Source organism: Primulina tabacum, chromosome 1 (genome assembly GCF_025594145.1).
Source record: "Primulina tabacum isolate GXHZ01 chromosome 1, ASM2559414v2, whole genome shotgun sequence".
In the NCBI taxonomy this organism is placed as follows: domain Eukaryota; kingdom Viridiplantae; phylum Streptophyta; class Magnoliopsida; order Lamiales; family Gesneriaceae; genus Primulina; species Primulina tabacum.
This window is the reverse complement of record NC_134550.1, coordinates 49,678,454-49,703,408: the sequence shown is the minus strand read 5'-3', so window position 1 is coordinate 49,703,408 and position 24,955 is coordinate 49,678,454. Positions and strand designations below refer to the sequence as shown.

At 37.9% G+C, this 24,955-nt stretch overlaps 2 protein-coding genes across 2 annotated transcripts; both read right to left on the bottom strand.

Moving 5' to 3' along the window:
- Window positions 1-4,060: 4,060 nt before the first annotated feature.
- On the bottom strand, window positions 4,061-6,238 carry LOC142546074 (large ribosomal subunit protein eL19y-like). Its single transcript, XM_075653582.1, has 5 exons — window positions 6,030-6,238; window positions 5,248-5,370; window positions 4,707-5,020; window positions 4,403-4,473; window positions 4,061-4,309 (listed from the first exon to the last, which is right to left on the bottom strand). Exons 1-5 carry the CDS (start codon window positions 6,139-6,141, stop codon window positions 4,285-4,287), a joined length of 645 nt encoding a protein of 214 aa, XP_075509697.1. The 5' UTR covers window positions 6,142-6,238; the 3' UTR covers window positions 4,061-4,284.
- Window positions 6,239-6,848: 610 nt separating this feature from the next.
- Window positions 6,849-9,393, bottom strand: LOC142519260 (subtilisin-like protease SBT1.5). Its single transcript, XM_075622223.1, has one exon. The coding sequence runs from the start codon at window positions 9,331-9,333 to the stop codon at window positions 6,946-6,948; it is 2,388 nt and encodes a 795-aa protein (XP_075478338.1). The 5' UTR covers window positions 9,334-9,393; the 3' UTR covers window positions 6,849-6,945.
- Window positions 9,394-24,955: the final 15,562 nt, after the last annotated feature.

Below are 24,955 nucleotides of genomic sequence, written 5' to 3'. Positions count from 1 at the left end.
AATAAGAAACCGTGACATATATGTTTGGAATAGATTCCATTTTTAGAGAGTTGAAAAATCACTATCTCGTTGAAATGTTCTGTACATACGTCCTTTCTCAACTCATTTCTTTAGACAAAGACTCTGTTTTTTCCTCTTTTCGGGTTATAAATATTTCTTAGAACATAGAGTATCAATCAAACACATGTTTGAATTGAGATACTGATTCAAGTTCTTCTCTTCTAAACCAGATAGATTCATCGCTTAACCCATATCTTGTTAGAGCATCTCCCTCAGCCTCCTTGAAATAAAATTTTATCTTAAAAAATACTTATGCATCATATACCTAATCAATTCCCTATATTTAGACTTTATGAACAATGGAATCTGTAAAATTGGAGAATGAAATTCATTCCTTAATTAACAAAGTACTATTTCTCTCTCCTCCATCTCATTTCTCAATTTCGCTTTTTCTTTTTGAGGTCTTTTCTTCCCTCTCAAAATGTTCTCTCTATTTTACAGATCGGCAACAAATATACAGAAGAGCATATGCAAATATAAAAGGATTATACTTCTGGGAGAAATATCCCTTCAAAATTCCGATATGAATCGGTCGTGTTGGGAATTCAACCAAAGAAATCCCTCGCGTGCTTTCATTCTTGATTGTTTTTGTTGGTATCCCTATTGTTGACAATTATATGTCAGCTGTCGTGCATGTGAGATCGAGCGAAAAATGTATGCTTCATAATCGTCTCAAAGAGAAGAGAAGAGCGTCTTGGACGTTCTCTGGAAGTGCTGAAGTTTATCTCAAATAAGACCAGAAATTTAACAACAGTCCATGATGCTAACAAGATAGTCCAGGTCTATTCTGGTTGTATTGGTTGATGGTATTCTGAATGGCTGTTACTTTATTTTGTACTAGTCATTATATTATTTAGTTTGATATTTGGCACAGAGTTATTGTGGAGAATGCTAAAATGTTCTTTTATCTTTTGTCATTTATACAACTTTCTAAACAAGCATTTGAAGCTTTAATTCGTTAGTATGTTAATGCTCAAATTTCTACAACTCAATCTTGTCGACCCGACCGTCAACACATGTACATTTAACTTTTCATTCCGTGGTTTTGTTTATATGTTTCCACGGAAAACTAAATTTCATTTTTCAGTACTATGGATCCTTCTAAATGGTGATGGATTCTTCACTCAACTTTTACAAGAGAAAGATCCAAAATTTCAGAATAATTTGGCGACATCTATTATGACTCCTCAAATTACCACCGAATGTACTACGAGCTTAGATGCAAATGTTGCTAACAATAAAAAATTTACCACGTTTAGGAGTAGGATACATCAATACTACCATGAATACAATAAGCCTAACTTTCAAGAGCGAACCGTTCATTCACTAAAGAATCGTTGGAGGTTGTTGGGTTAAGTGTACATAAGTGAGAGTTGTACATGGATGGGTAACCTCCTAAGAAGTTCTCATGAGTCAAGATGCTGACGTTGTGTCGCTTGATTTGGTTAGCTAAGTTGGCTGTAAAAGAGTGACGTCATATCATAATGTATAATACTATCTTTGATAATGACATGTTCAGCGGTAGGGAATGATAATACTGATCACAAAAGGATAAAAGATAGCATCAGCAGATAGACACACCTGCTTGGACTCAAGGGTCTAATATCCTAACAATTAGTATTAGTGGGCTTAGTTATATACTTCTTTAGGGGAAGAATGTTATGTTAAACGTGCATGTGTAAAAGTAGGACTAGGATGTGTGACCTCCTAAAAAATTTTTGTGCGTCAAGCTGCTGATGTTGCGCCACTTAATCTGGTTGGTAAGTGGGCCATAAAAAAGTGAGCCGAATTTTAATGGGTAATACCATCTCTGCTAGGGATTGCGCCGAAAGTAAGAAAATGGTAAAACTGATATAAAAAAGATATGAGACAACACCGACAGATAGACACGTACATCACCGGACTCATGTGTCTAATAGCCCGACCATTAGCACTTAAGTAGATGCACTCTATGATAACACAAGTATATGAAAATAAAGTTACGCCTTGACTAACAGTTATAGCTTTTGGCTTAGTGATAAACACTTGATCCTAACAAAACTCTATCCAACGTTCAATTAATAAGTTTTGTACTTGCTTGGCTCAAACTAAAAACTTGCATCAAAGTGGTCATAGAAAAATGATAGGGTACACATTTTCTTGGCTCAAGTTATTTTGTTTGATATATATTCACTTTTTGGATTTTGTATGCTAATGATATGTATGTACTTTTGAAAACCATTCTTTTTTATGTGATAAATTTGTACTCATTGCAGACTAAGCTAACCAAAGATAGTTATAAAGAGAATGAAAAAAAATTCACATTTGAGCATTGTTGGGAGATATTAAAATATCAACCAAAATGGATATTGCAGAAAGATGAAGTCAAGAAAAAAAATCACTTATGTTTCTCCTTCTATCTCAGAGTATAAATTTGGTAGATGAAGAAATATCTTCCATGTCACCTCTTTGGGAGAGACCATAGGGCATGAAGGCTCAAAAAAATCAAGAGAAGAAAAAAAAATACAAAGAAGAAAAAACTACACAACTAGAAGCAGCGGCGAAGAGAATAACAAATGAAAAAAACCAACTCCGTCATGAGAAGTTGAACAAAACAGATATGTTGACAGAAATTGAAAAGGAGAAGATTAAGCTGAAAACATAAATTGAAAAAGATAATGTGAAGCAGAAAGACCGTTTGATCATGATAGCAGTGGAAGAAAAAAAATGAAAAGATTATGATGATGGATATTATTGGATTGGATGCAATGCAGCAAGACTACGTTATGATGATGGATATTATTAGATTAGATTTTGTACTTTTGATTTTGTCTTTTGAATATGCTAACAGGTTGTTTTTTTGGAACAACATTTGAATTTTTATAATGATATTTAAATATGATACTTCATTACACAACATTACATTAAAACCAACTTAAATTCAAATGCAAGAATATTGTAAATAAAATTTAATATAAAAACACATATTTTAGTTTATATTATTTCACTCTTCACCTAGTAGCATCCACGGATGTTCGTTCAATAATATCAAATTGAAGTTGTGAATGAGATTCTTTGTCTTTAATGGCACAATTACGTTGAAGGAAATTCACAAATTGAGTAGTGGGATAACGAGAAATTTGTTCTAGGTTTGTATCATTTAAGATATGAATCTCTCTCATCATCAACGATCATGTTATGCAATATTATGCGGATCATCATAATATCTTTCGGTACATATTGGCAAATATATCGTTCCGGTCCACGAGCAATTGAAAAGCGTGCTTATAGACTCCGAAGGCTCACTCAACATCCTTCCTTGCAGATTTGCAGATTCTTGATGTGATGCGAACAATTACCTTTTACGACCTTGTGGTGCTAGAATGGTTAATTACAACTGTTTCCAACTTAAATAAAAACTCATAATTACGAATGTAACACGACGTTACAAAAATTTGGTTAAAAAATGTAATTATATATATATATGAGCTCAATTATATAATTAGATGTTGATCACATTATAGTATGGTTTTATATTAAAAAAATATAACCATAGGTTGAATATAACTTTTGAAGGAATATAATCATTGTAAAAATAAAACCGTTAAATAGGTAAATAAAAAAAATATGTAGGGAAAAGACAAAAAATTATATAATATAAAATATATATACATGACATATTATAAGAAGGCTGATTTTCGGTATGGAGAAAAGTTTATATCTAAATTTAATAAAGTACATTTTACATTTTGGATGGAGAAGCTAGTGTGGATGCTCTTACTACTAAACATAGTTTGCCATAACATCTTAAATTTTGATAATAATAATAAAGTGTCCGAACTCCAAAGCATGGACAACTGACTTAACTACAAATTGCAAGTGCTCAAACCTTGATTCAGGAAATTAGCATAATATCTCGACAAACAACAGGTTTCCATTTCTGCGTCATCAATTTCTCACCCCCCTCAGGTGTATTCAAGTTCACGATGGAACTGAGTACTGTATTGTGTTAACGGATCAATGAAAGACAGGAATATAAATTTTTGCTCGAGGATGCAATGTTCCAACCACAAGTTTTTGAGACATACAAGATAAACTCATGAAAAATCTAAGGGTGAGGGGAGGGGGCATTTCAACGTTCAGTTCACTAAATAACATCATGTCAACGATTAAAACAAGCAGAGCTTTAAAAACAAAAATAGAGGTTAATGAGAGCCACTAATCTCTGAAATTGTACATCTAAGATCACTTCTTTGCCTTCTTAGTGCCCCTGCATTGCAAACATTTTGAAGTATCGTCTCGTCACATCTTCCAAAATAGTAAATAATAAATATTGCAGACTTAGAAGCTATCAGCCACTTACTGGGTTGCTTGAGAAGTGGGAGCTGGTGCAGGAGTGGCTGCTGCAGATTTTGATACCTTTTCTCCTGGTCCCTGCAGTCGTAAACATGGAATAATGGTCTTAAAATCCACAGAGCACAACAGTCAACTGGAAAAAAACTAATAAAGTGAATGTAGTAAAAACAACCAACGTTTACCTATAGCATACATCTCACGACCCAAAGGCATAAAGAGAAGCATACAAACTCATGCTAGACAATGAAATCTTTTCATTATTTATAACCCTTGGAGGGGGGTGTATGCTCACACCAATATCAAAGCAATACCTGGGCAAGTCGTTCCTCTCTCCTAGCAAATTTTCTTTCCCTGCTAGCCTTGTTCTTTGCTCTCTTGGCCTCAAACTGATCAGACAATGTCTTCTCCCTAGCCTTTTCAGCCTTAGACTTGTGAATGCTCTCCATCAAGACTCGTTTGTTTTTGAAAACATTACCCTTAACCTTCATGTACATGTCATGGTACATATGTTTGTCAATCTTCTTAGACTCCCTATACTTCCGAAGCAAGCGTCTTAGCACCCTCATTCTCCTCATCCAAAGCACTTTAGTGGGCAACCTAGCCTCCCTGGTACCCTTGCGCTTACCTGAAATAATTGAAGATTGATAGTTAACACAAGGTTCAAAATCTACTAGTTCCACCAACCACAAGGACAATTACAACTACATAAACCAATCAAACCACCTGTCATTATTTCTGGTCACAGAACTACAACTGATAGCCAAGATAAGAAAAGATAAAGGAAAGTTCAAGTATCAATTACCAAGCAAACTACCATAAGATTATACATCCTGATAAATCAGAAAAGAATACCATATCCAGAGTGTCGTCCCTTTCTCTTGGCCTCTTTCATTCTGCGAGCACGGGATCGCGAGTGAATCTTGGTGGGCTTCCTGATAATGAAACCATCCTTGACCAACTTTCTAATGTTTTGTCCTACAACCAAGAAGAGAGAACACTGATCATGCAACTTTAATCATACCATATTTTTTAAACATACCAGCCAACAGATGATACATGCTTTATCGCTCTAATTGACGCTAGCAATTCAACAAGACAGCTAGGATATATAATATAAATATAATTTCAATAAATTTTACCTGGCCACTCTCCTATTATCTTCAGCACGATTGCATAAAGATCGTACAATAAATATTGCTAACCTTTCATAAATAAGTATGAGTGTCATTCTCCTACCCATCCTCAACAACTACCATCTCCAAAGCAATCAAAATGACGTTGGCTGTACAAATCAAACTCTAGCTCTCCTAACACAACTAATTCATCAAAGATTCATTTCCCATCTGCCGAGCTCAAATAACATGGCCCTATAAGTTCACTTAAATTTATTTTAAAATCATGCCCTTTAGGGGAATCAATATCAAAATCTGAGATCTTACAATTAAAATCCAATCTCATTTCATAATTCTTCATCATACAAACCAGAAAAATACCACAGACAGAAATTAAAAAACATGGTGACCGATAGAGCAGACAAACGAATCTCAGATAAACGGAAACCAAAGCAACTCAATACAAACAAGGTCACACATATTAGTGAACGCGTGTACGAAAGATACAAGACCACAACATACGAGAGTTGGCCATGGAGATTTCGTTGGCTTCATTGGGGTCAAGCCAAACCTTGCCTTTTCCGCACTTCATTACGCTAGCGGCGAGCCGCTTCTGTAGCTTCAGCGACACCATTTCTCCTCTCTATTTTTTTCCTATCTCCGGGGTGGGCAAGGAACAGAGACTGGAGACTGCTCAAGATAAAAGCTTTTTGTAGGTCACTCGATTTTCCCCTAGGGTTTAAGTTTTGGGCTTTTCTCCGCTTTATTAATTACATTGGGATATCTTTTCCATGAAGGAAAACTTCAGTGGGCCTCCATTTTAGGTTGCAATATGTTATTTCCAGATTCAGAGCCCAACAGCTCATCTTTAAAATATAATTATGGAAAAATTGCAATTTTAGTTCAATCTCTTTACTATTTCAGCCATATATATTGTCAGATTTCAGTTGTAGCCTGTTCTTTTTGTTTTTGAATATTTATTTATTTTTTAGTCATTTTTCTACGTGAAATTAATATGGTGATGTAAACAATTCTACGGGAAATGGTTAACATCGCAAAATATTGTACAACAGATTATAATGTTTTTACGTAGATTTCATTTAATTTGAAAGTACGTGAAAGTTTTGATTTGACGAAGAATCTCAAATTTGATTTAACTTGCAATTAAAATTTCTATTACTAACTCTCTTTTTTTCTTGTCTCAAGTTTCGATTTATGTTTCGACATGATTTTTAATTTGTACTAGAAAATCACAGTGCCTGTGAACCAGGCTTGTTTAGGTTCTTAAATATAATTTACTATGTTGTAATAACATTGATATTATTATTGAAGCAAAACGTATTTATTTTAAAATAAAAGATTTGAAGTTCACTTGATGAAATATTACACCCAAAACCTAGTAGTTATATTTTCAACATATAAACTATGAGGTAAGGTATCAAAACCCGTCCCTCCAAACCACAACCACCGGAGAAACAACCCGGTGCCGCCCGTCCGACCAAGATATATTCCCCATCTCCATCACGGAACCACCCGGTTTCACCCCGAGCTTCTCCGCCTTTATCCTCACCACGTAACTTCGCTTGTCGCCCTTTGTGTTAAACTCCAATTTTTCAGGATTTACTGTCATTGCCACACCTTTAGGACTCGTCACGCTCACTTCATATGTAGCAGTAGTATCACTGACATGAGTAGCAGTTCTTGTAATCGTAGCATCGAACGCCGACTTCTCAGATTCATCGAAGACGATAGAGATCGCGGGGTAATTCAAATCCCACGGATTTGATTTCATCTTACCGCAACTCACAGGCCTCCTCGCGGTACGCCTTATATCCTGTTGAGTAACATTTGATGCACACAGAAAATTGATGTAATCGTTTGTGGTTATATCGTAAACCAGTCCAGGAGCGAAAGCTTTCTCAGGATTCACGTGCCCTGCTCCCATGTCCCACGCTGTGGACACATTGTAGGATTTCTCATCGAGTAATGGCTTGCCCTCGTTGTCTTGCGTGTAAGCCGTTGTCATCAGAGCCGATCGGATCATGGCCGGAGACCAATCGGGGTGGGCCCCTTTAAGCAGAGCGGCGGCGCCAGAAACGTGAGGGCAAGACATGGATGTTCCTGAAGCAATGTTAAATGCGGTGCGCCGAGTGTCGGAAGATAGCTCGCTTGGCGCCAAGCCGTCCGGCCAAGCAGCTAATATGTTTACACCTGGGGCGATGATATCAGGTTTCAGCACATATGGGGACTCGACGTTGGGACCTCTGGCGGAGAAGGACGCCACCACCGGTGCGGGTTTCGCCCCGAGCTCAGTTCCGTGGAATACGATTCTTGCTCTAGGGTTTGGATTAGAATTCATGTAGTGGCGGATTGTGTGACCAGCTGACTCCGTGATACCGAGGCCAGGAATCAAATGAGAGTCGGCGACGAGACCTTCACCGATCGGTGCAACGTTTGACACCACCACCGCGGCGCCGCCGGCTTTTTTGACGACCTCGCCTTTCTGGACACGTGGATTGCCTCCTCGATCGCACACCACGATTTTGCCACGTACTAAATTTTTATCGAGCGAGTCGAGCATGCATGTGGCAGCGGCGAAATTTTCCACCTGTCTACCACCGATTTTCATACTCGCTGATGCGTTCCCGGCGTATATCAAAGGTGTATACTTCTCGGGAAAAGGGTCGCCGCTATAAAGTGAAGCGCCTTTTAGCACTCGCCCATCTTCAAGCACAAGATCAGCTGGGAACTTTCTGTCAATTGTGCTGGCGCCGACGGTTGTCAGCCAAGGAGCAACATTTGTGACCGTCATTTTAGAGGGACCCTCGTTACCGGCGGATATGGAAACAAAAATTCCCCTTTCCATAGCACCAAAAGCCCCAATTGCAATCGGGTCCAGATTATAAGGTATAGCTCCACCCCCGACGGAGATTGAAATGATATTGACGCCGTCCTCCACCGCCTTATCGAAAGCGGAGAGGATATCAGAATCCATGCAACCGCTTTTCCAGCAAATCTTGTATGATGCAATTCTTGCTTTCGGAGCAACACCCACGGCGACACCGCTAGCATAGCCGTAAAGAGAGGCGTTGGCCACCGCTCTACCGGCGGCGGTGGACGCTGTGTGGGTTCCATGACCGTCTGAGTCTCTAGCTGATCTAATTTCCTCAGAAGAATTAAAGAAGCCCCTTCTTGCTTCATAACCAGCAGTGAAGTATCGAGCGCCGATAATTTTCTTATTACAGTGAGATGCGGTGAATTTATCTCCTTCAGTACACTGGCCTTTCCAATGCGAAGGAACCGGCCCCAGGCCTTCGTCATGGAAACTGTGTCGCTCAGGCCATATTCCAGTGTCCATTATCCCGATAATCACGTTAGAGCCCGAGTCAGATTGAGACAACAAGCCAGAAGGGTTAACGGAGGATAAGCCAAGAAATTGAGAGGAACGAGTTGTGTGCAACTGACGAAGATTATCCGGTAACACGGCGAGTACTCCTGGGCGTTTCTTGAGTTCTTGGGCTTGCAGTGGAGTGAGCTGAGCTGAAAATCCATGGAAAACCGTTCTGTATACATGAAGAAAATCTCCGGATTTTTCAGTCTGAGAGGCAGATTCAGGCCTTTCAGAGTTCAAAGGATTTGATGTCACACTTCTAAGAGTGGCTTTGTACCACTCTTCTACGTCAGAAAAGGCAGATGGTTTCATGTCATTTTGGACTCGAACTATGAAAGTGGACTGAGAATTCAAAAACTCCGTAACATCTTCACTTTTGGTGAAGTGAAATGAGACGAAAATAGTTGCAAACATGAGAAACCAAACACGACCCATTTGGATTTTGGTGGGAAGGAGAATATTAATGGAAACGAGCCAGTAACCCAGAACTAAATGGGATTCAAGTTTTATAGAGAAAATTTTGGAAAGGGACAAAAGAAAGTTGCGGAAATTGTTGAAGATTTGCATGACGATTGAGTTGAAGCCAGTCGTATATACACCATGGGAATGTGTGGAAATTGTGAATCTTCTCTTCTTGAAAGCCAGGAAATCGCCTTCTTTTGGGACAATCCTGACTATATTAAGATTTTCGTGAGAAAACCCTACGTTGAGTTGGAATGGTGCTTTGTCTTTTTTCTCGGTAATTACACTGACTACCCATACTTTCTAAATATTATCACAGAACTCCCTCTTCTAAGTTGTATCATTATATGGTTAATTTTAATTCACTTGACTGGATATCCTTTATTTGTTTATGAATATAAGCCCTTTTATTTTAATGAATATGAGTATTGTTTTGTTATATTAATTTTTTTATGGCTTCACTAATTCCGTGTAATGTTAACTATATCAAATACTAGATTTCGTTACTAAAAATGGGAAAATGATTTTTTTTATCCGTTAACTTGTGCAGTTTTTGGTTTAACTTGTTAAAATTTAGTATTGGAATATTAACTTTTAATTTTTTTTGTAATTTTGGTATAATATTTTACGTGATATCTGATATGTAAAGTCACCATTTTCAACGTCAAGTCGTCATTTTTATGTCATTTCATTTTTTTCAGTGGCGTGTCATTATTTTTCAATGTTTACAGTGTCATATCAACAAATAGACCAAATTATAGTAAAAAAAATTAAAAATCAATATATCAAAATCAAACTTTGAAAATTTAGTGGAAAAAAATATTTTCCTTCGAAGATTTGTATAAATATGAACAAAAAAATGTTATTTTAATAAATTATCACTAGGTTTAAGGACGACATTCACAAATAAACACATTAGTTAAAGATTAATTAAAAATTATTAAGGTATCTCCAACCCAAAACTCCATTTTTCCATTCTCTCAACTGATCATATTCTCTAAATATTATAAAATTTTACATTTTTATATTTTCTCATTCTCAACCATTAAATTGTCTATTTTTCTATGTTCCAACGTGCTCGCGTGTTTAATTCATCTCAAATTAACTTAATTAGATGTGTGGTCATGATAAAATATGTAACATGTGTGTTTTCTCAATGCCTTGTTCATTATTTCCATATGGTTTTGTTTTTCAACTAGTACAATTACAATAAATAAATGATACAAAAAGAGAAAACTTGAAATCAATTAAAAAAGACCGAAAACCACTAAAATTAAATAAAAGGATTGAAAAAGAACAAAATATATATGTAATGAACTAAAAAAAAGGGATCATCGAGCAATTTTAGAGAATAAATAATATCATTCTCCAAAATCATGCTTCATTGGAGATGCCCTAAGATAGTAACGCTAAAAATAGCTCAATCGACAAGCCATGGGGTTTCTCTCATGTATTTCATTTCTGAATGATGGTCATCGTTTCTTGTTGAACTTTTTGAGTGTTTTCAGCTAAGGCCTTCAAAATTTCGTCTAGGAACATACCTGAGTTAGAGGCTTGTGCAGGTGGTGGTTGTTTGTTAAAATTTTGTTGTTGATATCCTTGTTGGTCTCTTTGATTCCTATAGCTGAAATTTGGGTGATCTTTCCATCCTAGATTGTAGCTATTAGAATATGGATCATATCGGCGCTGAGGCTGTCCAGGAAATGCGCTGATTGCATTAACCTGCTGTGTTGGATCTTCCTGTAATGTAGGGCACGTGTTCGTCGAATGTCCAACCATCGCACATATGCCACAAGCTTTGGCTTGTTGTACCTGCCCTACAACTAACTTTTCCAAACAAGATGTCAAAGAATATAAATTTTGATCCATAAGATTAGCCCTTACCTCATTAACTTGTCGTGGGGGGTTATCTTGCCCAGTTCCAAACTGTTGTGCATTGGCATCCATGTTGGAGATTATAGATTGTGCCTCTTGAGGCGATTTGTTTACCAATGCACCTCCACTTGCAGCATTAATCATATTCCTATCGAAAAACGAGAGACCCTCATAGAAATATTGGACTAGGAGTTGTTCTGGAATCTGATGTTGAGGACAACTAGCACATAATTTTTTAAATCTCTCACAATATTCATATAAAGTCTCCCATTGCAGCTGTCTAATCCCACAAATGTCCTTCCTGATATTTGCTGCTCATGAAGCTAGGAAGAACTTCTCCAAAAATTGTTGTTTCATATTGTCCCAAGTCGTTATCGTCCCAGAGGGAAAATAATAGAGTCAATCCTTAGCTTTGTCGGCTAAAGAGAATGGAAAAAGTCGCAATGAGATTTGCTCCTCTGTAATCCATTGTGGTTTCATGGCTGTCCACACAATATGAAATTATTTCAGATGTTTGTGAGGATCTTGACCTGCAAGACCACGGAAAGTAGGCAATAAATGAATCAAACCCGATTTTCATTCAAAAGTAGCTTTAGTAGTAGGGAATTAAATGCATAATGGCTGCTGAATAACATTAGGATTATCAACTCTCTGAGGGTTCTTTGAACTGGTTCTGCCATTAATTCTTCGTCACTCTCACTTCTTTCAATGTTAAGATCAAGATCGGATTCTCCTTCAGTGTCAGTTGACTCCAATGCTACATTTAAACCAGGAGATGATGATGATGATATTTGTTTACCCCGTAGTCTTGCTTCTTTTCTCAATCTTTTGGATGTATTCTCGATCTCTGTAATATATTCTAGTTCACCAGTACAAGAAGAACGAGACATAAAAGAAAATAAAATAACTAAACTCGAAGGAAACTAACCTTGCACCATTCCCCGGCAACGACGTCAAAATTTGGTGTGTTGTCGTTGACCCACCAAATTTAAATTCATACTCTCTAGATAAAATTAGTGTAATGGAGAGCAGGGTCAAATACACAGGGAACGGAAGATGATTTCTTTCGAGTAAAATGTAAATACATGGGGGATTTTGGGATATGAATCTAATACAACACTCAATTAAATTCATCCATGAAAAAAAAAACAATAAATTTAGTTGACAATTAACCAACTAGAATAAAGTGAAGAATTTAATATGAGAAAGATCTGATTCAAGGGAGTTCTACTATTTAATTATATCACTGTTCATCGGCTAACAAATAATTTATTCAAGTTGTTCCAAGCAATTAGCCTTAGAATCATAGGGATAGTCACTAAAATTCTTGTGTTTTCCTAAATTAATTGACCGAACCCAGCATCCCATCAAAATCTATCAATAATTAACTGGGCACGATAGCGTTCCATATTAACTAAAAATATCATTTTTGTTTTGTGAAAACAGTTAATCCTAAAAGCTAACAACCGAGATAGCTGCAATTGATAAATTGAGTTTCGTTGATTTATTTAGATTGAATATGCTACGATAGCACAACACACCTAATATATCGCTCGTTCATGAAAATTTCGGATCACTGAATAAATGAATAGCAGTAGAAAATTATATATCGAATTAAATTGTCAGATTAATCGATATACAATATTCATGTAATTAAATCATAAATCGATAAATACTTGGACGAACAAGAATATTAAATCTAAGCACAAATATCTCACAATGATAAATTAAACAATAAAAACAACCTTTAAATCAGACTAGAAAATTAGCCCATCATAGTTTTGTATACAATCTCCATGAATATTAAATAAAATTAAAACAAAAGAGTGCAAACTAATTTATTAGGATATGATATGCACAACCTCTCTTGCCTTCCACGTGAGTTGTTTTTGTTGGAGGAGGCTTCTCTTTTCTTTTTCAATCTTCTTGTGTGCGAGGTTGGTGATTGGATAAAATCTGATTGTGCCGCCTCTTGTGTTTCTAGTGAATATTGTAGGAAAGAAAAAAGAAAGTATTTTTATTTTTGGGTCCAAAAAAGTATAAAAACCCAAATATCTAAATTTAAACATAATCACTAAAAAATAAAAGATAGCAAGAAATATCCACTAAGAATATAGATTTTTTATGAAAAAACTATACCTTCTATTTATTCATTGATATGAAAATTCATCAACTTTCACTAGGCAGCCGAGGAGTAGTCACAAGGCGTGATCACGCCTTATCCAAAAACCATTTCTGAATTTTTTTGCTCAACGTCTTCCACTAAGATCATATCGGCAACTTTAATTGTGATATAAAATCACCCTTTTAGCCCAAATTTATCGCAAGAGTAGAAAACTTCTTCCTACAATAAAATCACACAAAAATGTGTCAATTAAACACGTTGGTAGTGGTAACAATGAGAGATATGACAACAAAAATGTAAAATATTATGAGCCTATCAGACGGCACCAAATGATGTTGGTGAAAATCATGATACCTGATGGAAGATCAGATTCGAGTCACTGAGTGGCCTTAAGGGAGATTGAATCTCGTTTTGGAATCTCAGCTCAGACCATTAGATGATCTGGAAACACAAACAAAAACGTTAGAAGGGGGCCGGAAGGTTGTTTGGCGTAGCCCTTTCAATTTTCAAATCAAAGAATATGAAAATATAGAGAGTATTGCGTGTTCTTAATATGAATAAATATGTGAATGAATAAACAATTACTAGAACCTAGTATTTATAGGATAAAAGTTACTGTGTGAATATAGTTCTTTGACGAATAAAACACTATTCTTTGTAGGATTCTAAATATTTAGGAATTCTTCCCTTGTTAGATTCTTGATCCTTAGAATCCTAGATAAGATTAAATTAAATATCTACGAGCCTTATTTATGTGGATTACATATTGATGTATCTGAGCGGGAGCTCATTTGAGACATGAGCTCGTCTGACGTGTAGTGAGCCGGTCCAAGATTTTAATGGGAGCTCGGCTCGGGAGGTCATCTAAGACTTTCTCAATCGCTGCGATAATATGTACCGGGAGGCCGGTAAGACCTTGCTTGGAGGTCGGCAACGCCTTGCTAACCGATGAAATTATGGAAGTAATGGAGGTCGATTGGGCTGAGCTCCAGAATGACCTCTCAACGAATCTGATTAAATGGAGCCCAATGTGAGTCCTTAGGTGACCTGATGGATTTGGGTGAATGGAATGACCTTCCGATGCAATCTGACCCTTGGGATGACCTCCGGGGCTACCTGGATATTGGGCTCAACTTCGCCCGAACTATCAAGAGTGGGATGAATCTAAACCCTGGGGTATCAGTAGTAATTACTCTATCTTTTTCTAGAAATTAAAATGATAAATTTTTTTAAGAAATTAAACTTATTTAGCTTTTAAGTATGTGAAATCTATTTACATTCATAAATTTTTTTTTAAGAAAAAACAAGAAGTCAACAAAATTCTATGAAATTCTTTTTATAACTTCGTGAGATTTTATAAAAATTCATAACTCAATAACACTCCGTCATCTATACTATATTATTAAGTTTGAAATGTTTAGAGTAACTAACTTTTGGTATCATGGTCTGTTTTAATAATCATATATATAAATAAAGTGTTAATATTTTTAAATAAGTCACATCTAGCTCAGCGGATAGATCTTTGTTTTTCTAAGCATTAGTTCGCAAGTTCAATTCTTAATTGAATCTTTTTTCTTTTCTTTTTCTTATTTATTTTTTAAATTCATATATCAAAATTGCAGTATAGTTTCTCACTATTTTTTATAATTATATTTTAATCTTCATTTAAATATAAACAAAATAAATTATAAAAAAATATTGTATAAGCACGCAACGCGTGCATCAGTATACTAGTTTTAAAAAAATTATTAAAAGTTTAGAATGAACATTGCACCCCTGAATTACTTTATTTGAAGTCTTGCAAACTACACAATCTTACTTTTTAATTATTTAAGTTCTCAATTATGTATATGTAAATTAATTTAACTCTGAAAAATGATTGTAACAGAAACTATTGCAGAATTGAAGCTTATAATATGGGTTAATTGTGACTCAGTTCTTGAGCTCATACATAAATTAGGATTTAGCCTTCATATATATATAAAAAAACTTAGTTTTATCTCTCTGATTTTATATATTTTTCCATGTAAGCTCTCTGAACGTAGAAACCCAAAAATTATAGTTCACATACTCAATTTTGAGTTAGTTGGTATTATTATATTGTTGATTGGTAAATCGGTGATTTTATTTGTATACAAAATTTGTAATTAAGTGTTACAAAATATATTTCCTTCCCTAATTTTTTTTCTCAAAAATTATACATTGCATACCAATTTATCTCACGTGGTACCTCAAAACACATATATTTGTGCCATAATTTCATCGATATATATCTATCAACGATAAATTCCCCGTCACTCATATTTTATATAGGGACAACTTATATTTTGTGTTCTGAAATTTATATTTTTAGTTATTTTAACGATAAATTTGCATTTTCAGTCCCATAATTTTTTGGTCAATTTTTTTATCGAAAAAACGATGAATTCAAATAAAAAAATAATAATAATAATAATAAATAAAAATTAAAGAACTAAATATGAAAAATCATCGTAATAGGAGGAAACAAAAAGCGAGTTTGAAAACAAAATGGGAAGAATATGACAAAGCAACACGTTGATTCCCCGTTGCGTTCCCCACGCGTTTACAGCATATCTTCTCACTTTTTGGTCAGAAGTGACGACTGACGTAAGAAATTTTGTTTTATTATCAACTTTTTTCTTAGATGATGTCATAAAGAATGGGAATGGAGACGGTACTTAATTGGTTGAATGCTGATGCACAAAAAATCGCGTATTGCATTGGAAATAGCAGCCAGAAATTAACTTCTCATGCAAACAAATAACAATATAACATATGCCAACCCACATACATATCCGTCTCTATTATAACTATTAGTTGCTCGGTATATACAACGTGTGGAGAGTTTTTTTTATCATTATCGATAAACTGAAGTGAAATTTGACAAATTATGGAGGGACTAAATTGATATTTGAATTGTTAAAATAAAATAATAAAAATAAAAGTGTGTGTTGAAATTAAAAAACAGAAAAAACAAAGTGTAATGTATGATATAAAGGTAAAGTTTGAAAAAAAGTTGGTGTCCTTCCTAGGTGGTTACTATCATTAGACATGTCAAAATATGTTGGCGGGACGAGCGGGACAGCCCACAACCCGCCATTAGGCGGGACGGGGCGGGCCTCTAAATAGCCAACTCAGCCCAACCCACTTGGGCCGCGGGTTAGGCGGGCCGACACACTTATTTTTTTAAGAAAAAAATGATAAAAAGTATCACAGTAAACATGATGGAGGCTAGGCGTAGGACAAAACTAAGAAAAATATTAGATAAGATAGTGATGAGGCGCAACAAACTTATTTCAATTTTTATATAAAACTTAAAAATATAAAATTCTACTCGAATTTGGTGGGCTACCCTCGTTCCGTTTAGAGCGGCCTCGTCTTGGCCCGCCATTCAAACGGGCTCAGCCCTTTTGGCCCGCTTCAAAAAGGCTGCTATTTTATCAACTTCAACCCGCTCAATTTTTATAGCGGGATGTGTCTGACCCAATTTGACAAGTCTAAGTATCATGTTCTCAACTTTAATAAAATAAAATATATATTTTTGTCTAATTTCTATATTTAAATATTTTTTATTAAATATGTGAAAACATAACATATTTTTTAAATAAATTAAATTATATGGATAAATCAAAATAAAAATAAAGATATAAATGTAACTACGTTAGACTAATAACAAATCGAATCAAACCTATGAGTATCGATTGATTTACTTAATTATATCTATTTTTAGTTTTTTTTAGTTAGATATTCAACAAGTTAATGTTATCCGAGGTGTGTATACGTGTACACGCGCGTGACATGTATGTCCGGGGAGTGCACACCTAAATCGTAATTGTCTCGTATATTTTTTTATGACAAAAATAAAAATTGGATTATATTTAAATATTAATAAACTAAGTTTTAAATTTATGGATAATGTACTAAAATTCATATTAAAATTTAATAACTAAAATTTGAATTTTTTATTAAAATAATTTTCCCAATCTTACTTTGTAGTATGTTATAACACTTTAGGATAGACATTTCAAAACAGGCTGATGGAACAGGTCAGCCCTCCACTAGCCGCAACCTGCTATTAAGCGGGATGAGGTGGGCCAGCCCTCCAGGCCAACCCAACTTGGGCCGCATGTTAGACGTGCCGATTCTCCTATTTTTTTAAGGAAAAAATGCTAAACAATATAACACTAAACATATAAGAAAAATATATTTCAGTTAATAGTTTCATAAAATACTTAAAACATTGAAATAAGAAATTAAGAAAACATACAACATAATCCATAAAAAGTGAAGTGTTTAAACCAAACATGAAGAAATTAAATAAATACTATAATTGATGCAATTATAATGTGAGACAAGATTGAAACATAGAAGAGAACAGAAAGTCGAGGAAAGAGACGGTTGTAAATTTTAAAAAATATTATATGTTCAACAATATACATAGTTAGCAAACCTCCGTCGTGTCCACAAAATTTCACTGCAACTCGTCGGACTTCAAATGAAACCATTATTAGGTTCACAAACAACTGCTATGCTTAAAACTTTAAACTTTCACATTAAGTGTGCAGATTCAAGAAAGTCCATCTCAACAAAACAAATAAATAATCAACCTCCAAATAAAAGAACCCCACAAAATGCGGGTTTATACAATGCAAACGAAAATACCCGAGGGCGGCACAAACTTTAAGTTCACCGATCCTTATGTGAAAGATGCATTAAAAACTATTAACTATTTGATTGACTAGATTAATTCGAGTTAAACATTACAGAAAAGGAAGGAGATCATAACATCTTTTTTTAAAAAAAGAAGCACATAGATTCAGTCGAGGCGCGGGATAAAAATAAGGAAGAAATAAGACAAGAGACTGATAGAGGCGCATGGCACTTATTTCAATTTTTATATAAAACTTAAAACTTAAAAATATAAAATTATACCCTAATTTGGTGAGCCAGCTCGTCCCTCAATTCTTTAAATGTTTTAATAAATAAATTTTATTTAAAAAATATAAAGATAAAAGATTCAATTAATACTTCTTCCCAAACTTCAGCTAACCGTAATTTTTATTAAAAGATACATATTTATTGTATGTGTTATTATTATTTTTAATTTGATCAAATAATATTAAATAATTAATACAAAATTATTTTTAATTTAAAAAAGTTGTTCGATTTGAAGGGAAATTTTAGTAGGGTAAAAATAATCATTATGAATTTAAATATTTTGGTATCCTCTAAAGTAGTTATTTTAAGAGTCTTACACTTAATAATAAAATATAATATAAATATATCATTTGTTTAATGCTCCAATGTTTATTTACGATTTTATTTATTTAAATTATTATAATTTTCGAAATTTGATTGACAAATAATATAAATAAATGGATAATGGCAGACACGCTTAAGAGGTCGTGAAATAAATGACTAATGTTTGGCAATTTGAAGAAATATAATAAATATGTATTGACAAATATTGGGATTATAAACGATATTACATCACATAATAGGATTTAAATAACACACAAGTTTCAGAGCATGTTAGACCGGATTTATTACCGTAACTCGTATGGTTGAGATTCAAAATCTATTCAAATAATTAATTGAGTCAATTTCTTCAAAAAATGATTAAGGTATGATATCGACTGATGCAACCCGGGCGAAATGGACGAGTCAGGTCAGATACTTTGCCGGATTTGCTATCAAGATGTTGAGAAAATATGAGTTAAACGTCTGGGCTGAACGAACTTCTTTTACTCCCTGAATGATTTGAAAGATCTGCGAACAAGAGAGTAACCACGTGAATGGGCGTCGGAGGGGTGTCCGGCGTGACCCTCTGATGCTTAAGTCAATGAATAACTCGAGCAAGAAAACCAATATAGCCAAGTGATGGCTGTGTGATTGGTGTGGAGAGTGGGAATAAATGAACAATAAATGAGAGCATTCCATGTGTATATCAATATCTGAATAGAGAATAAATGCAAGTAAAGAACCTGATATTTATAGTAGAGGATGCAATGGTGACCTCGTTCTTTGTGTTTGAGCATTAATTATAATAGGGCGGCTGAGAAGTCGGATCTTCACTGGTAGAGCTCGGATCAAACCTTCGGAAGGTAGCTTGGAGGTCGGATTTTTGCCTTGGGAGCTCGGATCAGACAACTCGAAATCAAGAAACACAAACAAGAGTGTTAGAAGGGGGCCGGAAGGTTATTCCGGCGTAGCCCCTCCGACGCTCAAGTCAGAGAATAGAAAAATGAGAGAGTAATGTGTGTGCTGAGAGAATGTGTATATATGAATGAATGAACAATGAATGAAACCTGATATTTATAGGGGAATGATAGAGTCCTGATTTGGTAAGTCTAGATCCCCTGAATCTTGAAAGATTTGAGTATATCTTGTGCCCGATTTGGTTAGATATTGTGCCAGATTTGGTTAGATCTTTAATGAGCTTTGATTTCTGTAGACTGCGCGCTAACGCTTTAGTAAGAGCTCTCGTAGGTACGGGCCGGCCTAAAGTCTGGACCCTTATGTGAGGTCGGCCTGGGAGCTCGGGCGAGATGTTTCCAATTACACCGAAGCCATACTTTTGGAGGTAGGCTCGGCTTCATGTTGGGAGGTCGGCATGGGAGGTCGGCCGACCACTCTGATCGACGGGGCTGGTGATATGGGAGGTCGTCTGGGACACTTTTACGCATTTCGAGGCAATCTTGGCCACTCAATCTATTTGAAATCGACGGTCCGATCTCCTTTTGACCCCTCTATAAATACCGGTCACCTCCACTGCTTCATATTCCACATTTCTCTCATTTCACCTCGGCTCCGACCCCCCAAAAATAGAACTTACCCTCTTTTTCTCCCGATCTACTGATCCTCACTAGGTATTTATGACCTTCCCAAAAATTCCTACCCAGTCGACCACTGAGGAGGTCTTCCGTGAGGTGGATCAGTATGATCCACTTACTGAGGACGCCTCAGGGTCAGGTGATCGTCCCGAGGTAGCGGGGGTCAGCTCCCGCTACACCACTGGTGATGATGGCTCAGTCCGGAACCAGCTCGGCTTCTACAATTCTGAGGAGCCTATTCGGACCTGCGAGCCCTGGTTCATTCTGCACCCTTCGTGGTTAGATGAATCGGATGAGGTTCGCATCTGAGCTCTCTCTCACGCCCCTTCCGATTATAAGTTCATCTTTCCTCACTCTGAGGAGAGAGCTAACAGTCCCCCTCCTGGCTACTATACCTTTTATCAGGACCAGTTGGAAGGTGGGCTTCGATTTCCTCTCCCCTCATTCTTCCAGGAGCTGAGCCAATTTTACCAAATCCACCTCGGCCAGTTCACCCCCAATGCCTTCTGTTCCTTGTATAATTTTGTAGTTCTTTTTAAAGCTTTAGGTTTTACACCAGAACCAATTTCCTTCTCATATTTTTACCTCCCCAAGAGGTCAGAAGAGGGGCCCTTCTACTTCTCAGCTCGGCCGAACTGTCAATTCTTCGAGGGGGCCCCTTCCTCCAACAAATTTTGGAAAAATCACTTCTTTTTTGTCTAACCATCCAACTCGTGGGACATCTGTTCTCGGTGGAGAGCATCTCTCCCCGATCTCCCTTCTCCCCCCTCAGGCTTCCGCAAGAGCCGCACTTTTCTCGAGCCCTTCGGGGTCATCAGGGGTCGGCGTTTCCATACTCCTACCCTTTTAGCCGAGGACCTCTTGTGCTATTATGGGCTTAACTCGGCCAAAGTCACTCCTCTGGGCAATGAGGGTATGGAGTTCAGCTCGCCTCTGCTAACCCCTCCTCCCATCTGCTTATATATTTTTCCTTTATTATTACTATTTTTTCTTGTTTGTTTCCTGAGATTCTGTTTTCGTCTCAGCTGCCAAAGTCATGAATGACCTCATTAAAAAGGTTGAGGCTCGTAGACAACAGAAGGCCAGGATGAGGTCCCTGTGGTTACGGTTGCTGATGTTCAGGAGGTTCCTTTGAGCTCGTCCCGGAAGCGCCGAGCTCCAGAAACCCCCCGCTCCTATGTTCAGTCTGCAAGCAGTGGGGAGATTGGCCCCATTCAAACTGATGTTTTGCCCCTTTGGCAAATGAGGTCGGACATTTCCTCTCAGGTCCTCCGCTGCCGCTCCAATATGTATGATATGTACCGAAAAGACCTGCGTATTGTTGGGGCAGGACCGTCCCCTCTGGCCGGAGCTGTTCTCCGGGACATCGCCTCGAAGGCCGATGCAGACTTCCTCGAAGGGCTGAATTGGTCCGAGCTTGTAAGGAGATCCACCAGTGCCAGTGCTGAGGTAATTTACTTTAGGTCCTCGCTCTGTATGGTTTTGACTTGGCTAACATTTTTTCTTATAGGTCGCTCTTCTGAATGCCGAGGTGGCATTCCGAGCCAACAATTTCCAAAAACAGTCCTCCAAGGAGGCCAGGTCCTTCCAATCAACCTCGGCTGAGCTGGAGAGCAAATTTGCTGCCATGACGGGGGCCCTGGAGAAGGAAGCAGGCCAACTCGAAGAGGAGGGAGGCTGACATGCGGGAGGGCTTCGCTGCTGAGACCTTGAAGCTGAAGAATGAACTGCGCCTCACTGCGGTCCGTCTGGAGGCTGCCCAAGAGGAGGTGAAGGCTGTTAAGGAGGAACTTAACCTGACTCAACAGGAAATTGTCTCAGCACGAGCTGATCTCGCCAATGGGTCTGTGGTCTTCAAGGAAGCTTTCCTGAAGTCTAAGGAGTTTTGGGACGTCTTTGCAGACAAGGCCCTCAATTTTATTTACGTAGGCTTCGACGGTGCTGTAGAGCAGTTTAAAGAAGCCGGCTATCCTCCGGAGGGGACCTCAGCTGATTTCTTGAATTCCAAGAGGGTTGTGGAGAACCTCCCCCCTGATATGTGATCAGCTCAGCGCTCCATGATTTTCTTATTATTATTATTTTTTTTGTACTGAGCTTTCAAAAGGAAATCCCCCTTTTTTTTTCTTCATTATTTTGTCGCGTGTAAGGTCAGCAAAACGTATATCTTGGAGCTCGGCCTAAGACTTAATAAATTAATAACAGGACATACCGCGAGAGGTAAGCTCGGCCATCGGCGCTCGGCGCAACTTAATAGAATAATAGGCCGTGAGAGGTAAGCTCGGCTATGTGAGTTCGGCACGACTTAATAAGATAATATGCCGTGAGGGGTAAGCTCGGCCTGGGAGCTCGGCGCAACTTAATAAAATAATATGCCGTGAGGGGTAAGCTCGGCTATGTGAGCTCGACCCAACACTTTAATCAAAATAATAACAGAACATGCTGCAAGAGTTAAGCTCGGCCACGGGCGCTCGGCGCAACTTAATAAAATAACATGCCGTGAGGGCTAAGCTCGGCCTGGGAGCTCGGCGCAACTTAATAAAATAATATGCCGTGAGGGGTAAGCTCGGCTATGTGAGCTCGACCCAACACTTTAATCAAAATAATAACAGAACATGCTGCGAGAGTTAAGCTCGGCCACGGGCGCTCGGCGCAACTTAATAAAATAACATGCCGTGAGGGGTAAGCTCGGCTTGGGAGCTCGGCACAATACTTGAGAAAACAGCTTGGTGAGGTCACACTGAGAGAAGTCGGCCCGACTTTGGGAGGTCGGCCGGACTCTTGATAAACAATGACTTGCGGAGGTCAATCTGAATGAGGTCGGCCCGGCCTCGGGAGGTCGGCCGAACACTTGATAAACATGACTGGGACCCGTCAAGTTTCTGCCGAGCTGAAGTGATCTCTGAGGTTCTTGAACAAACTTAGGGTGAAAACCCTTCAAAACTCGGAGTAACCAAGATGAGGTGAGCTCTGGGCTCCTGAACTGACTAAAGGTGAAAACCCTTATAAACTTGGCGTAACCAAGATGAGGTGAGCTCTGAGCTCCTGAACTGACTGAGGGTGAAAACCCTTATAAACTTGGCGTAACCAAGATGAGGTGAGCTCTGGGCTCCTGAACTGACTGAGGGTGAAAACCCTTTAAAACTTGGCGTAACCAAGATGAGGTGAGCTCTGAGCTCCTGAACTGACTGAGGGTGAAAACCCTTATAAACTTGGCGTAACCAAGAGGAGGTGAGCTCTGAGCTTCTGTAACTGACTGAGGGTGAAAACCCTTATAAACTTGGCGTAACCAAGATGGGGTGAGCTCTGGGCTCCTGAACTGACTGATGGTGAAAACCCTTATAACTTGGCGTAACCGAGATGAGGTGAGCTCTGGGCTCCTGAACTGACTGAGGGTGAAAACCCTTTAAAACTTGGTGTAACCAAGATGAGGTGAGCTCTAAGCTCATGAACTGACTGAGGGTGAAAACCCTTATAAACTTGGCGTAACCAAGATGCGGTGAGCTCTGAGCTCCTGAACTGACTGAGGGTGAAAACCCTTATAAACTTGGCGTAACCAAGATGAGGTGAGCTCTGGGCTCCCGAACTGACTGAGGGTGAAAACCCTTTAAAACTTGGCGTAACCAAGATGAGGTGAGCTCTGAGCTCCTGAACTGACTGAGGGTGAAAACCCTTATAAATTTGGCGTAACCAAGATGAGGTGAGCTCTGAGCTCCTGAACTGATTGAGGGTGAAAACCCTTATAAACTTGACGTAACCAAGATGGGGTGAGCTCTGGGCTCCTGAACTGACTGAGGGTGAAAACCCTTATAACTTGGCGTAACCAAGATGAGGTGAGCTCTGGGCTCCTGAACTGACTGAGGGTGAAAACCCTTTAAAACTTGGCGTAACCAAGATGAGGTGAGCTCTAAGCTCCTGAACTGACTGAGGGTGAAAACCCTTATAAACTTGGCGTAACCAAGATGCGGTGAGCTCTGAGCTCCTGAACTGACTGAGGGTGAAAACCCTTATAAACTTGACGTAACCAAGATGAGGTGAGCTCTGGGCTCCCGAACTGACTGAGGGTGAAAACCCTTTAAAACTTGGCGTAACCAAGATGAGGTGAGCTATGAGCTCCTGAACTGACTGAGGGTGAAAACCCTTATAAACTTGGCGTAACCAAGATGAGGTGAGGTCTGGGCTTCTGAACTGACTGAGGGTGAAAACCCTTACCTGCAATGGTCTTTAACAAAAATGCATAATTTTATTGATTTATCTGAATAAAGTATTAAAACATGATGTCCTTCTAACAAAAATAACTGCCAGTCTGAAAGTAACTAAAACTCTAACAATATCTAAGCATAATATTTGCGGAGGTGAAAAGCATTCCAAGGCCTCTTCAATTTCTTCCCTGCCAGGTCTTCTAAGTAATAGGCACCCGAGCTGAGCTTCTCTACCACCTTGAATGGTCCTTCCCATCTTGGATCTAGCTTTCCGACCTCCACTTCTTGAATCTTCTTCCAAACCAGATCTCCAACCTGAAGCTCTTCTGAATGACCCTCTTATTGTAGGTTTGGGCTATGCGTCTCTTGTAAGCTTCTATCCTTATGGCCGCGGCTTCTCTCTTTTCCTCCACGAAATCTAGGTCCGCTGCTCGCCTCTCTTTGTTTTGCTCATCATAGAATATCACTCGGGAGTTTTCTTCGCCGATCTCTACCGGAAGCACCGCCTCATTCCCATAAACCAGACTGAAAGGCGTCTCCCC